The 14,318-nt window shown below is 49.9% G+C and overlaps 1 protein-coding gene across 1 annotated transcript in view; it reads right to left on the minus strand.

Moving 5' to 3' along the window:
* Nucleotides 1–727: 727 nt before the first annotated feature.
* The window catches only part of LOC142064159 (fer-1-like protein 4), a 40,082-nt gene continuing 26,491 nt past the window's right edge, over nt 728–14,318 (minus strand). The window contains exons 33-45 of the mRNA XM_075108784.1: nt 13,477–13,583; nt 12,969–13,100; nt 12,125–12,235; nt 11,545–11,672; nt 10,874–11,044; nt 9,931–10,085; nt 7,962–8,140; nt 6,802–6,887; nt 5,739–5,837; nt 5,231–5,472; nt 3,037–3,314; nt 2,218–2,318; nt 728–1,687 (exon numbers count right to left, since the gene is read on the minus strand). Coding sequence (XP_074964885.1) covers nt 1,507–1,687; nt 2,218–2,318; nt 3,037–3,314; nt 5,231–5,472; nt 5,739–5,837; nt 6,802–6,887; nt 7,962–8,140; nt 9,931–10,085; nt 10,874–11,044; nt 11,545–11,672; nt 12,125–12,235; nt 12,969–13,100; nt 13,477–13,583 — 1,970 coding nt within the window. The 3' untranslated portion in view covers nt 728–1,506. The remainder of the gene's footprint in view (nt 1,688–2,217; nt 2,319–3,036; nt 3,315–5,230; nt 5,473–5,738; nt 5,838–6,801; nt 6,888–7,961; nt 8,141–9,930; nt 10,086–10,873; nt 11,045–11,544; nt 11,673–12,124; nt 12,236–12,968; nt 13,101–13,476; nt 13,584–14,318) is intronic.

Raw genomic sequence — 14,318 nt, forward strand, 5'->3', positions numbered from 1 at the left:
TGGGGGTGACACAGCACTGGGGGCAGCACTGTCACACTCCAGGGCCCTGCTCTAGCCCCATGCATGTGCTATGTGATCTGATCCCTTTGCAGCCTGTTTCACTCCTCCTGCAGCCCAAGGGTCTCCCAAGGGGGGAGAGACGGCTCCCCCTTTGCCATTCTGGGGCCCCCACCCAGCAGCTGAACTCCACCCCCCGCGGGGGAGCACCATGTCTGACCCACACTCGCACCTGGCTTCAGGTCCACCCAGAGTCCACATCTGCTCCTTACCTGCCTGCCTGTCTCTGCCCTGCGAGTCTTCTCCCCAAAACTTACTCTCTTCCTGCCCCATTCAAAAGACAATCAGACAGCTGTCTTCACTAGAAAACCATGATGTCAGTTAATTTCTTTGGAAATGCAACAGTCCCTCTGGGCATCATCTCCTGCATCAGGATAAGACTCTTCACAGAAGGAACCTGTCCTGTCAAAATGCAGGGTGAAGCACCTCCACTTGAGATCAGACCATGCCAGGGCTTGCCTGTGCAGAAGACAGGAACCCTGGGGCACCAGAGACCATGCTGAGAACAGGTCTCATTTAATTTACATCAGCCCAACATCACAATACAGATTCATGATGATGACTCCATGGCAACGTCCCAGTGATGTGCTACCTGGGAGGAAGGGCAAAGGGGCATCAGTGAGGACTGCCTGCCAAGCTCCAGAACACAGCTATGAAACACAAGCAGCATTGGAGAGAGCAGCCAAAGAGCTTTTATTCCTGTTGAAATGAATAGCCAAAATAAGGTTTGAAGCAAGCCTGAATCCATCACAGCACATGCAGGAAAAGCTGTTAAGCAGCTTGTAAGGAACGACAAGCAGAAAGTCCATGTCCTGGGGAGCACTGCAACATCCAGAGCCAACTCCAAGTCCAAGAGCTGTTCCTGTGCTCTTGGCATGGCAGGAAGCTCATGGCTACCTTTGCTCTGTCATCCTTCTCCCTGGGGAGCCCCATTCAAAGGGATTCCAGGTGCTACCTCCACCAGGACCCTAGACCCTGCCTTCCCCCCTGCCCTGTACAATGTGTTTTGAATTCTTCAGACAGAGGCCTGAGAAGTGCCAAGTGTTGTCAAGCCAGGGCGTGGATGGCTCTGTAAGTCCCCTCCTCTGCCAGAATTGCTCTCAATGGCAAGAGCTGGTTTCAGCAGCCATGTCTGTGGGGATGGCACCAGCAGACCCCATTTTCCAACCCTCCCACCACAGTCGCACAAAGAATAATTTTTTCCCCAAAGCTGTAGATGTCCTTCAAGAAGTTTGTCTTATTTAGTAGGTTGGTTCCCCATTTTCTTAGCATGGTACTTAGCATGGGTACTTAGCATGAAACATGACTCCCCAAAGAGAAGCCACTTCTGCAGGTCTCTCACTCTGAAGGTTGCTTCTGCACCTGCAGGATTTTCTTAAACTTTCTCGTCCAGTCTTGGTTCCTGCAATAATCACCCCTGTCTTCGAGTAGTTGTGTGCTGGAGAATATTTATCCATTGATGATCTTCTCACTGATGTATCCAGGCATGGTGTAGATCAAAAGAACCAGGAAGATGGTCAGAAGAGTGACAATGAACAGCACAATGATGTATTTCTTGTACCGCTTCCAGATAAAGAATACAAAGGTCTTCATGGGATTCACAAACCAGTTGAAAGAAGTTTTTGGCCGGCTGGAAGAGGAAGGAAAGAATAGATAATGACAGGCTCAATCCACAGAGCAGCACATTTGCCCCTCTGCTTTGCTGCCTTGCCACCCTCATGGGTCACCAGCTCGTCCTGCTGCTTCCAGACAGGGTCACCATAGGGGCTGCAATTACTACAGTGCCTGTCAAAGTGCTGGAGACAACAGGACCTGAGGCTCAGGACATCCCCCACAGAGCTGTTCTGCACCCAGGTGGCTAACAGGTGCGTTCACATGGTTAAACCAGCTGCCCTTTTGGTACAAGCAGCGTTATGGCATAGCTGCCTTGAGTACCTCGCTGAGATCAGCCCTGGCATAGATGCTGCAGCCACACATCCTGCTGGACCCACTCAAGCTCTGGGAAGCCCTGGCAGCCCCAGTCCTACAGACCCCACTGCCCAGGGCCTAAGTGATTACTCTCAGCTCCCCAACAAGCAGATTCTTCCCGTCCTCATGCAAACAGCTGCTGAAAACACAGCACTGTCCATCCATGTTAAAGGTGATAACACAGATACTCACTTGGGCTTTTCCAGGGGTTCAGGTTCTTTTCGACCCAAACCAACAGGACTTTTCTCGGCCTCCTCCACAGTCAGAAGCTGGAACTCCGCTTCCACCTTACCCTGGAGGGGGAACACATCTGAGCCACAGCCATACGTGTTGCTTTGCAGACCAGCCTGCTGACCACATGTCCAGCCACGACTGGATATTTTTGTCCCAGTTCCACTTAGAGATGTTCAGAGCAATTAACTTTTTCCTCCAGGCATTAGCTACAGAGTTTCCTACTTTGCAGCCAGTGGAAACTGTGGCCTGGCCAGAAACTAACTGTTTTGCAGACAAGGCACTGTATTGTAATGCATGCCACAGCTATTTGGATTTGTCTGCAGCCTCCCACATTGGCACTGAGCAGAACTCACCCTTGGGGACAAACCAATGATCCACAAGCAGGGCCATCAGCAGTGAGTCTGCCCTGGGACAGCTGGCACCTACCTGTCTGGGGTAGGCAGAGACCCTAGAACAAGATTTTGCTGATGTCCTCTCTGGTTAATGGGGAGCCATGTGCCTCTTGCTCTGCTCCCCTCACTCAGCACTGCTCTATGGGAATCTCAAAAGAAGACATGAAGCTCAACAACCCCTGCATGCCACCACAGCTGGCACTTCTGGGTAGGTCAGGTGCTGGATTTGCAGCAGATGGGACAAGTCTACAGGACCCTTCACAAAGTCCTGGGCAGCTGGGTCATTTCTGCCTCTGTAGGTTATGTGCACACAGGACAGGTTGCCAGGACAAGGCAGAGACAAAGCACTGGCTCTCTGCTCACCTGTGCCAGCACCCTGCCTTACCGTCAGGAGGTACTTGTTCCCACTGGGGTCTGTGAACTCCACATCCTCTGGTTTGACTGAGCTGCTCCACTTCTTTTTCTTCTTCTGCTTGTCCTCCCTCTCCTCTCTCTCCTCGTCTTCTTGATCTTTGAGTTTGATGAAGGGCCACCAGCCCCTCATGCGCTTGTTTCGGAAGATGGAGAAGCGAGGTGTTGCATCCTCCTTGGCCATCTTGATGGTGCAATGCTCTGAGCTCTTGGCTGCCCGCACCATGTCATGCAGCTTCAGCTCGATGGAACCTGCAGGCACAGAGAAAAGGAGAGTTCAAGGTGAAATCTTGAGCTCAGCCCCACACACCATTTGGCGTTCTGTCTCAGCCATGCTCCCACCACGAGTAGGTCCCAGCTGCTGCAATGATCTAGCAGAGTCATGCACATTTACAATGGAGAACCTGAAGCTCAGCCTAAGAAAAGACCAGCCCAAGAGTCAGAGACTAAGAAGCAGAAGCCACAGGTCTTGTTTCATCTCTGATGGGGCCAGTTTGGTTTGCGTGTGGTACAGTGGGTTATTTTCACTCTGTTACCATGTCCCACCCTGCTCTCCTCACATGCCCAAGCTCCTCTTCCCCTCTCATTCCTGCAAATGTCAATAAAAAATTATAAAATCTGGGAAACCCTTTAAAGATTTCAAGTCTGTCTTATATCTGAAACAGCCTCGGTCATTTCCCTGCTTGACCTTGCACCCCTGTCCTCCTTGGAAAGACCTCCTGTCCCAGAGCCCTTGCAATAAATCAGCGTTTTCACGTACTGGTCTGTACTGGCAAAAGCATAGCCAGCAATCAAGGGATATGGCTGTTCTCCTCTGCTCGGGTCTGGTGAGGCTGCATCTGGGTACAAAGTCCAGTTTTGGGCCCCCAACACAGGAAAGGTGTCGACTAACTAGAGAGTATTCAGTGGCTGAGCTGGTAAAGGCTAGAGTGTGAAGACTAGAATGCGCCCATAGCAGGATGAGTTGAGAGACCCATAATACATTCAGCCTAGAGAAGACAGGCCAAGGGAGAGATCTTACTACCTCTCTTACAGCCTAAAGGTAGCTACAGAGCAGATGGAGCTAGACTCTTCTCAGAAGTGGATCAGGAAAGTAATAAGGCAACAGACACAAGCTAATGCGAGTCAAAAAATTTTAGAATTATGAGAACAGTGCAGCCAGGAAAAGGGGCCCAGAAGGGTGCTGGGATCTCCATCCTTGGAGATACTCAAAGCTCACCCAGATAAGGTCCTGAGCAACCTGACTGTTGCACCTAGCCCTACTTGGGGCAGAAGGTTGCAATAAAGATTGCAGAAGCCCCTTCCTGCCTAGAAGTTCCTGATATTGTACATGCCAGGAATCATTGGGATCACTTTCTTCACACTTTCTTAAGTATCTGAGTAGCATGGCTGAACCAATCAGCATTGCAAGTGCCTCATGGAGGTAAAGCCTTTTAACTACACCATGGAAGGTTGATGAATAAAGAGTTTTATCCTGCCCAAGAGACAGCAGGGCAAAGGGACTGCTTTTTAATGGGGAGGCCAAAGTTTGAAGACGGGAGGGACAACTAAACAGAGTGCTACAAACTGGGGGATGGCAGCAGAAGCAGGAGAGAAGCAGCAGCATTTGTACTCGCAGAATCACCACAAGGCCAGCTTTGTCACCAGGCCCTGCTGCATGCCCAGTTCAGCAGGTCTGGTTACTGGGAAGTGCCAGAGCAGCCAAGAAGCTCCAAGCCCCTGGTGTGACTAGATGTTGCAACTCAACTGCAAATGATCTTACAGAAGTTGCCAATCCCTGTGCCCACAATGTAAGTTCCTGGGAAAGCTGCTCTTTGGCCAGGCCTTTGGGATCTGCAGATGCAAGTGAGAGCAGGGAAAATGAGGAATTTTATCAGAAAGGTTGTGGGGAAGCAGACCCTGGAAGTCCTGTGGCATGACAGGCCCTGAAAAAGGACACCAAGGCCCTGGGACAACCATGCAAGCTCAACGTGTCTGTGTAGAAGTGTGTATCTCCAGGCTCTGCCTCTAGCTCATGTGAAGAACCAGCCAAGGTGACTGCTGAGCTGAAGAGCTTGATCTGATGCTCCTGGTGTCCCTTCTCAGAGGGTTAGGTCCCAGAGAAAACGCTGTACTACTCCAGCAAGGTGAGGTACAGGTCATCCCACTTTCAGCAGGTCACAGCATACCTAGAAAGTCATTAGCTGAAATCCTGTCGTAATCCCAGACCTGGAGGACCAGAACAGCTGGTTCCCGAAACTCTGATTCCTCCACAGAGAAGACAGAGTCCTTCTTCTTGTAGGTGATCTCCTTTTCAGTTGGGAGATAGTTGAAGCGAAAGATGAACCTCCAGTTGAAATTGCCCTCCCCGGTCAAGGAGTTAAAGTGAACATCCGTCTCCTGCTTGTCATGGTCAAGACCCTTTATCCAGCTGCAGGAGAAACTCCGTTATCTCTTACCCCCTACCAGCCAGCCACAAAAGCAGAGCAGAAGGATGGAGGGGCTGAACCCCATGGGGTAGGAGGAAAGGAAGAGTCAAAGAGCCAAATCAGACCAACACCTGACAAACATCTTTGGGTGTACAGCAGTCCATGCAGGGGACTGGAGTGGGGCACCTCGCACTGAGGCAGGGAGGAGGCAGTGAGGGTGCAGGACAGGGCAGGGAGCAAGACACACAGGCTCTGGCTTCCATCAGACCTTTTCACGTAGATGTCACTGGAAGGCTCGCCTGTTACTGGGTTGACATCATCAAGGATCACGTCGTCCGTGTTCCAGATAATCACACGCAGTTCATAGCTGTGGGAAGGACATGGGTGAGTGAGACACATGCTCTTGCCCCTGATGCCTGGGAGGGCAGGTCAAGCCCACACTGGCAAGAGCAGCAGGACTTGAACTCCCCCTAGCACTGTGGTCCCCTGCCAGTGCTCCTCTGGCCAAGCACAGCCCAGCAGTCTCGCTGCCACACACAAAGCCCTTCCGGGAGGGGCTGCAATCCCACAGGACAAACACCCACAGTCAGCTTTTGCAGGCAGCTTTTGCAAAGCAAACCTCTGGTGCTTGGGAAATCCAGCCAGCACTACTTAGCCATAGGAGCACAGAAAGGCTTAGGCAGAAAGGGACCTCTGCAGTCTGTGCTTCAACCTCTTGCTCTAACTTTACAGTAGATCAAATTGCTCAGGGCCTTGCCTGTATGAGTTTTGAGTATCTTCAAGGATGGATATCCTAGCACCTCTCTGGGTCACTCCATCCCTATCCCATGGTAGCTTCACTCTCAGTGGGAAAATGTTTTCCCTATATGCAGTTGGAGTTTCCCTTGCTGCAATTTGTGTCCATTATCTCTTGTCATTTCACATGCACCTCTGAGAAGAATCTGGACCCTCCATCTCAATAGCCCTATTAGATCATTGAAAGCAGCAGATCTCCTCCTTCAGCTTCACTTCTCCAGGCACCCAGAGGATATCTGTCCACTGGCCAAAATAGAGCTAGAGGCGTAGCTTTGACCTGGGTTTTTGTCACTTTCATGTCCAGCCTCAGCAAGATAACCCTGCCCTTCACAAACACTTGTGCAACTGAAGTGCTTATGCCCCATGCTGATACACTCAAGAGACCATCCCACGGCCAGAGCTGAAGCAGAAAGGAGGACTGCATGCCAGGCTAGCACAGACTGCCGGCCTGTACAGCACTCCATGGCACATCCTGCCAAGGCATGGCAAGGTACAATGATCCTCTACAGCCCCAACCCTGCTCCCAAAGGTGCTACCTGACAGGCAGTCGTGGCTTGATATTGACAGGTGGTGGTGCAGGGACATCGTTTGGAAACATGTCGATCCACATATGCAAGGAGCCCTGACAAGAGGAGACAGCAGAGAGACTTCAAGAGACAGACCACCCTCAAGTTCTTCAAGGAACAAGGGCTTAGTCCTTCAAGGAAAGCTCTCACCAGAAAGGCACTGCTTGGCTCTCTCCAACCCCAGCACAGAATGACATGTGACTGGATTTTTAGATAGGGGAAAAATTAAAACTACCAAAAATTGGTTATTTCCCTTCCCACCCTGCTCCCAAGAAAAAGCATTTCAGCTGAACTGAGTTCATTTCAAACTGAGGCAAACATGTCCCACTGTCTTAACAAGAAGCATATGATGATGCAATGCTTCAGCATAACGAAGAAAACTAAAAAGCGATGGGTCTGACCCTCCCCTCCCTACACGTGTTTCCAACACCAACTAAAGCCAGAGCAACTGCAGAGCTCTGTTTGTTACAAACCTCCAGTACCTGAGGGAACACAAGATGTTCATTGCAGGACATTGAAATGGTTGAGCTCAGATCACTGCACTGCATAAAACTGAGGAGGAATGTTTCTCCTCCAGCCATCAGTTACATTGTGCCCCCAGGGAGAAGCCAAGGGGACAGAACAGGGTTCTTGCAGGGGATCAAAGCACCAGCGATAAGGGACAAAACAGTGGAAAAGGCACAGAGAGGCAAGGACACTACCACCCACCGTGGTGTATGATGGCAGGGCTCAGAAGGCAGAGCAGGTCCCTTGCCACCCACACAGCATCCTCATCAGAGCAGTGCTACATGGCCTGAGGAGATATGAAGGACTCTGGGCCACCAGCATTGCGACCACAACATCAACGGGCAGAGGTCCCTCGAGGAAAGGGTATTCAGAAGCACCGTGAGAGGTCAGAAGGCGGATCTGAGCAAAGGACACCCAAGGCCAATGGTCCTGACTTCATATCAGGGCCATCCATCTACAGACACAGCTCCAGTCGCCCACCCAGGAAGGGACAACACATGGGATTCAGGCCATGTTGAGGAGACAAGAGGACAACAGGGGACCAGCCACAGGGCTGGGAACCAGCTGCCGTGAAGGTCCTTCCCCAGCACAGCATCTAGGCTGGGCAAAGAAACACATCTCACCTGCACAAGCCCAGGGTTCTCCGGGTTGTACAGGGACCGGATCTCCACATGCTCTGGTACCAGCTTGTACCCATATCCTGGCATCTCTTCCCAGTGCTGCAGGACGTACAAAGCCTTATGTTCATCATCCACTGACCAGTTCTCATCTGTCACTCCTCTCTTGTTCCTCACAGAGGCCTCTGCAGCAGGACACAGCCAGGCAGAAGATGAGGGCATCTGGCCAGCAAGAGTCATGTCAGGATGTTAGTCACAGGCACAAGTAAAGAAAGATGATGGAGTGGGCAAACAAGTACCTCCACAGAAAAACCAAATGGGAAAAAGCAGGAAGGCGAGGATGAAGGGAATGAGTTCCATACACTGCAGTGAGGAGGAAAACTGTTGGCAGGAAGACAAACAAGCTAAGAGAAGTAAGAGGAAAAGGGCAAAAAAGAATAAACTATGGCCCTGGGAAAAGGATCCAGGAGACACTGAGGAGGATGTGACCCTCCAGGGCAGTTTAAGTCGCCATGTCTCTGTGGTAGTGCCAACAGATCCATGGATGAGAGGTTGTGCCCTAAAAGTTCTCCAGGAAAGAACCACTTGTCACTTGGCAGTGACATGCAGCTGTGCTCTCTGTTAATTAACTGTCTGTGTGATTAATTGACTCATTTAGCACAATGAAGCCAAATGGCAGTTCAAGACCAAATCCTGCTGATGGGAAGAAAAGCAGGAACCAACAGGTGAGGACACAATGACACACCCACCCCTGGTTTTATGGGGACCATCTGCCCTTTGGAGATCAGTCTGAGACCAAAATCATCCCAAGAAGTCCCCAGACACAGCAGACGTTCACAGGGCACCAACTGCAGCCACATTTGAACCAAAGCCAGGTCTCAGGGGTACAACAGGAGAGCACCTTGTTTCCCCCTTCCCAGCTACCCAGTGACCTGAGAAAAGGAGGAAAGGGCTTCTGGAGGCTCCTTGCGCTCTCCTAAGCAGGATCTCTTTCCCTTTCATGACATAAGCCATTGAGGCCAGTGGAAAGCTGAGAAACAGCAGCACTGAACTGAGCAGAAGGTGAAGTTGGCCATACATGTAGGTCCCCTCTCTCTGGGCAGGTCAGGCACAGGGATCATCCTTTCTACAGGCTACATAGCATTGCCTTGCAGGACCCAGCCATCCACAAGCGGGCCTCATCTGCTCCAGCTTTTTCTCCAGGCTGGATTCAATTACACAGGTGTTACCCAGTGAAGGAAATGTGCACAGCAGGGACAGGTCTGTGCTCAGGGAAGTTGTCCATCACTGCTGGCAAAGAGCATGAAAGGTTGCCATGTTCTTGGACATGGGTGGCCCTGGCTCAGGTTTTGTACTGCCAGTGAGGGGGAAAGAAAAACAGCAAAGGAGAGGCAGAAGCTGCCCACAAGGATGAAATCAACAGTAATGAGGAGCACTGGGGAGTCACACAAGGCATCCAAAGCCACCAGAAGCAGAAAGCATCCCTGAAGGACAAAGCCAGCTAAAAACAGGAAAGGACACTGAAAAAGTTCACCCCCCCAAAAAAAAAAACCAAACCGAAAACGATGCCAGTGTCTTGTTGATGGTGGTCACAAGCAGATGGAGGTACAGCTTTGTGCCAGTGTCAGCCACCAGAATAAGCTACACCTTCTCTAGCTGCACAAGCCATCAACCCCCTGTGCAGATCAGTGCCAAGAAAGAGGGTTTACTTTGCCCCACCCACTGCCTGGGAAGCCACTTTGGGACCTATTGGCCTGGATCACATCTTCCCCCAGTGCAACATCAACCACTGAAACCAGGCCACTGAGCACTGAGGATCCATGAGGTGCCATGCAGGGCACAGAGTCGGGGCAGCCAGCCTGGACACTTCAGAGAAGAGAGGCTGGTGGGTTCCCAGACCCCTCAACAGCATGTGCACTGCTGAGCACTGGCAGTTGTTTAAGGGAGTAGCCATTGTTCTCCAAGCCCTCTGTACCTTCAGGAAAAGCCTCTGCAGGGACCTTGAATATCTTATTGTCCACTTTGACCTCCTCCTGTCTGTACTCTGCTGCAGGGAGCAAATTTTTCTTGCATAAACTATCCAGGATCTGTGTAGGCTTGAAAGCATCTCGCCACATGTTGTAGCCATTTCTGCATGGAAGGGAGAACATCGAGAACATCTTCCACTTAGACACAACAGTTTTATCCTAAGCTGTGGAATGCCCTGCTTTCCCTATAGCACAGACTATGCCACCAGATGCCTACTCAGATTTTCACTGAGTAAACCACAGGCACACAAAAGCGTAATGAATGAAAAGCTTAACAAACTCTCCTCCACCAGAACAATCCAGGCTTGCACCCCACAGAACCATTTTCTTCAGAGCAGCAACAGGAGCAATTCCAGCTGCAGCTTGTAAGTGGGAGAGAGATTTTAGCAGTGCTGAGGCTCAACTCCATGCCCACAGCTAATGCTCCAATAGTGGGGTAGGAGAACAGAAGTTTACAGAAAACTGGCCAAAGACACCAGAGAATCCATACTGAATGAGGCCAAAGGAAAATAGATGTCATGAGTCTTGCTGCTAGCAGAATTAGCTACTGCTGGAGAAACCACCCTACACTCTGAAAGAGGTCAAAATCACATCAATGTCAGGTGAGCACTTTTCTCACAGAACACCAATATAAAAGCATTAAAGGATTTTTTGCTACTATATGCAAAATGTATTAGTCCAGTAGGAATTAGAGCTATTACAGGAAGCTGGGAGGAGTCTAAAGGAGATGGAGTTATCTGTGTAACTTGTAGTGAATCTGTGGGGCACCTGCTCAAAGGATACTGTGGATGCAAGCTCTGTCCTGCAAAACTAGAGATGTTCTGTTACCTACCCAAAAGGGAGGTAGGGAGAATGCATCTCATGGTCCTAATGTGTCGCACCAGTACCTACATGTCATACTGAGAAGCCACTCCACAGTTGGCCCTGTGCTTGCTGTAGAATCGATTCTCCAAGTCAATCTTGGTCTCCCCAATCAAATCATCAGATCCAACCAAATCATGGTCAAATATTGCCACGGTGAGTTCTGATTCCACGGGAAAGGAGACTGTCAGCTCCACAACTCTGGACAGAAGCAGATGGGGAGAGTGCAATTAGCAAAGAGGATGGAAATTAAACACATGCTCTGCTTTCACCATCCTACACATTTAAGAACTCTATTTGACAACTCAGAGACCTCTGATAGAGTTTGGTTCTCCATAAGGTCAGTGTGTGCAGTTTTCAAGCATGCAGTTTCCAGTGTGCATGTTCAAAGGAGTTACTTTTCCAGGAATGTACACCCTTGGACAGAGGTCCTGGAACTAGGGAAAAAGATCTCCAATGGTCTGTTGCTGTTTGGCTTGCTACTTTGTTAAATCAAGCCCTTGGGAATGATCCCCCTCCTAACCCAAAACACTTATGGCTCCTGTGTCAGCTGAAAGCACAAGACATGCCTGGGACCTTTGTGTTACAGCACAAGATTCTCCAGCAGAAAGGAACAGAACACCACACATGCTGGGCCACAGCCCAAGCCCCAGATTTGCACTATTCCTATATAAGCTGCTAGATGAAAACTTCCTGCATACTCTCCAAACACAGGATTGAGCTGCTTTGGGATGTATCGCTCCTTTGTGTCCTTCTGCTCCTGCCCCACAGTCACCACCACGTAGGGGTCTGCCTTGCCATTGGGGTCTGCTGGAGACAGGTTTGTAGCCTGGAATACACAAGAGGTACCACCATCCATCAGCTGCAGAGAGCAACCTGCACAACGAACACTGCGAAGACCGGAGACCACCGAAGCCCACTGGTCAGGTCCCTCCAGCAGCGGTCCCGCCAGTGAAACAGGCACTTGCTCCCATGCAGATCCCCACTCAACAAGCCACCAAGGTCTCCAGCTGTCAGTCCACCTTCTTGCTCACTATCTCAAGGCAGATGAAGAGCCAAGAAAAGCCCGTCTGTATTTTTAGCACCTCCTGAAGCAACAAAGCATGGAAGGCTCCCCATGGACAACATGTAGCTGACTTCCACTGGGCCAGCAGAGCCTTCAAGCCAGCACCAAGCTTTTCACAAGTGCCACTGGTCATATTTATTGAGCAGAGAATGGCAGGAGGTCCATAGGGAGGGACAGACCTCCAAGCATTACTGCCACCACCACCAGAGACTTACCTTAATGATGTAAACTCTTACAAGAACTTTGATGGGTCTATTCCTTGGAACGCTCTGGGAGACCTTGGGCTCCATGCCAGCTTCCTCTGTGGGGTAGACATAGAAGAAACCCTGCAGAAAAGACATTGAAAGTAACAACTAGATACAAAAGAGAGTATCTCGGATGGGATTGGAGCTACCAAGATCAGCTTCACCTGCCAACTTGAAAATCAGAGCCATTGCCCCATGCAGACCCACAAACACCCTGTGCCCGTGGGGGCAGTCCTTTCCAAAGGCACTGTCATGACAACGTGGCCCAGGCAGTCCCTGTTTGCAAGTTAGGCTGCAGGCTGTCAGACCACTGCCAATGCCACAAGATCTGAACATCTCCATGCACTTTGGACTGCCAAAGGCAGGGACACCAAATGGTTTCTATGAACCTTCTTAAATCAATTTCTGTGGTTGATGCTTCAGTCATCAGGAGCTCCTGCGTGGGAGGATGATGCCTCTTTTAAACAAGAGTTACTAATTTTAAAACCAGCGAAGCTCACTAATTCTTATTCAAACACTGAACATACCCAGAGGCCCCACCCACAATAAGAGTCATTTATGCTTCATGCTTTCTCATTGCAAGAGCTAAAAAAATCTAAATCGGGTGCATTTCTCAACTAACAAAGGACCACAGTACACAACTGCTTCAACAGGCACCAACAGTACCCTGGCCATGATGCACCATGGCCTCACATAACCTTGCACACACATGCATTCTCCAAGGTTTTGCTGGTGTTGGCATGCTCTGAAATACAGGTTGTCCTAAGGATTTTCTTCCTTATGCAGCGCAAATGTCATTCAAATGATACAGTACCTTGTACTTCCCCACAAAATGTTCATCTTCGTTTCCATCTTCATCCTCACTTGCTTTGCCACGATGAAGGGGGAAAATACACAGCCAGTCTTCAAAATTATCAAACACATTTTCCAGCTCAGAGCTGTAGATCTGAAATAAGTAGAAAGTAATTTTGGGTCTTCTCCTGCCATCTTAAAGTGAAGGACAGTTGGAAAGACTATTCTTTCCCTGTTTCAACCATTTCACCTGGTCCTGTCTTACCCCTGTAAGGTAAGTGATTAAGTAATTAGTCAGTGCAGGGTGTTATAGTTTTCCTTTATACCCCCAGGTCCATCCTCTGATGTGCACACACATATTCCAGCTTGGCTCCAAGGTCTCACTAGATGTTTCAAAGGCCAGCAACGATGGGGACCCAGTACACACTGCAGGTTCTCCTCCCAGTCTAATCTCCACTGCAGGGAGGTGAGGAAGACATGGACAAAGGGCTGCAGTTGAAAGAGGCCAGATCTGTCACCCCAAAAATCACCTGAAGGGTGGCAATTAGCTTCCTCTTGGGTCGAGCAGGTTCAGCTTCAATTACTGCCTCATCTTCTGCTTCCATGTCAATGGAGGATGCATTTAAATTCCCTCCATCTAGAAACGGCAGTAGGAGATTAAGAAATGCTTTAATCTCACCCATCATCTCAAGTCCATGAAATGACCCCAGCAACAGCTTTCACTTTCACCCAGGGCTTTGACCGATGTCACAGTAATGGAACTATTGCTGTCTGACAGGTGTCTTATGGCATCTCAGGTTTCCCAGGAAGGCATGGCTGAATGGGTGAGCGGACAAAAATTGGCACAGACTTGCCTGCCTGCATGGCTACTGTTTAGGAAGAAAGTGGGCAGAGACCAAAAGGAGGCAGGTGGCCAGACCAGCCCACAGGTGCTGTCAGGGAAGGCACAAATGAGAGCTAACCCTCTTCTCTGGATAGATGCTTATTTGATGGACTGCTAGTTTGGGTGGATGTCTTAACTGAAGCATCACTACCACTTTGGGCACAGGCAGCTGTGCATAGAGAGAGCATAGCTAGAACTTTATCTGGGGCACCAGCAACCCAAGGACAGACAGCCTGTGTCTTTGCCCCATTTCCCAAACACCCCGGATCCCTTGAGCACTAATGGCATGCAGGTACCCTCCAGCTCTCTCCTTAAATAGGATTTACATAATTTCTATACTTACTGTCTCACCTCCCCAGGTCATTGCTAGGCAAGTCACTGCTTATACCTCCACAAACCTGAGCCTACAGCTGTAACACTGTTCTCAGATCATTTGTTTATTATTACTGTCCTTCTGTTACCCTGTAGTGAATTCTGTACCCCAGATGA

Source organism: Phalacrocorax aristotelis, chromosome 13 (genome assembly GCF_949628215.1).
Source record: "Phalacrocorax aristotelis chromosome 13, bGulAri2.1, whole genome shotgun sequence".
In the NCBI taxonomy this organism is placed as follows: domain Eukaryota; kingdom Metazoa; phylum Chordata; class Aves; order Suliformes; family Phalacrocoracidae; genus Phalacrocorax; species Phalacrocorax aristotelis.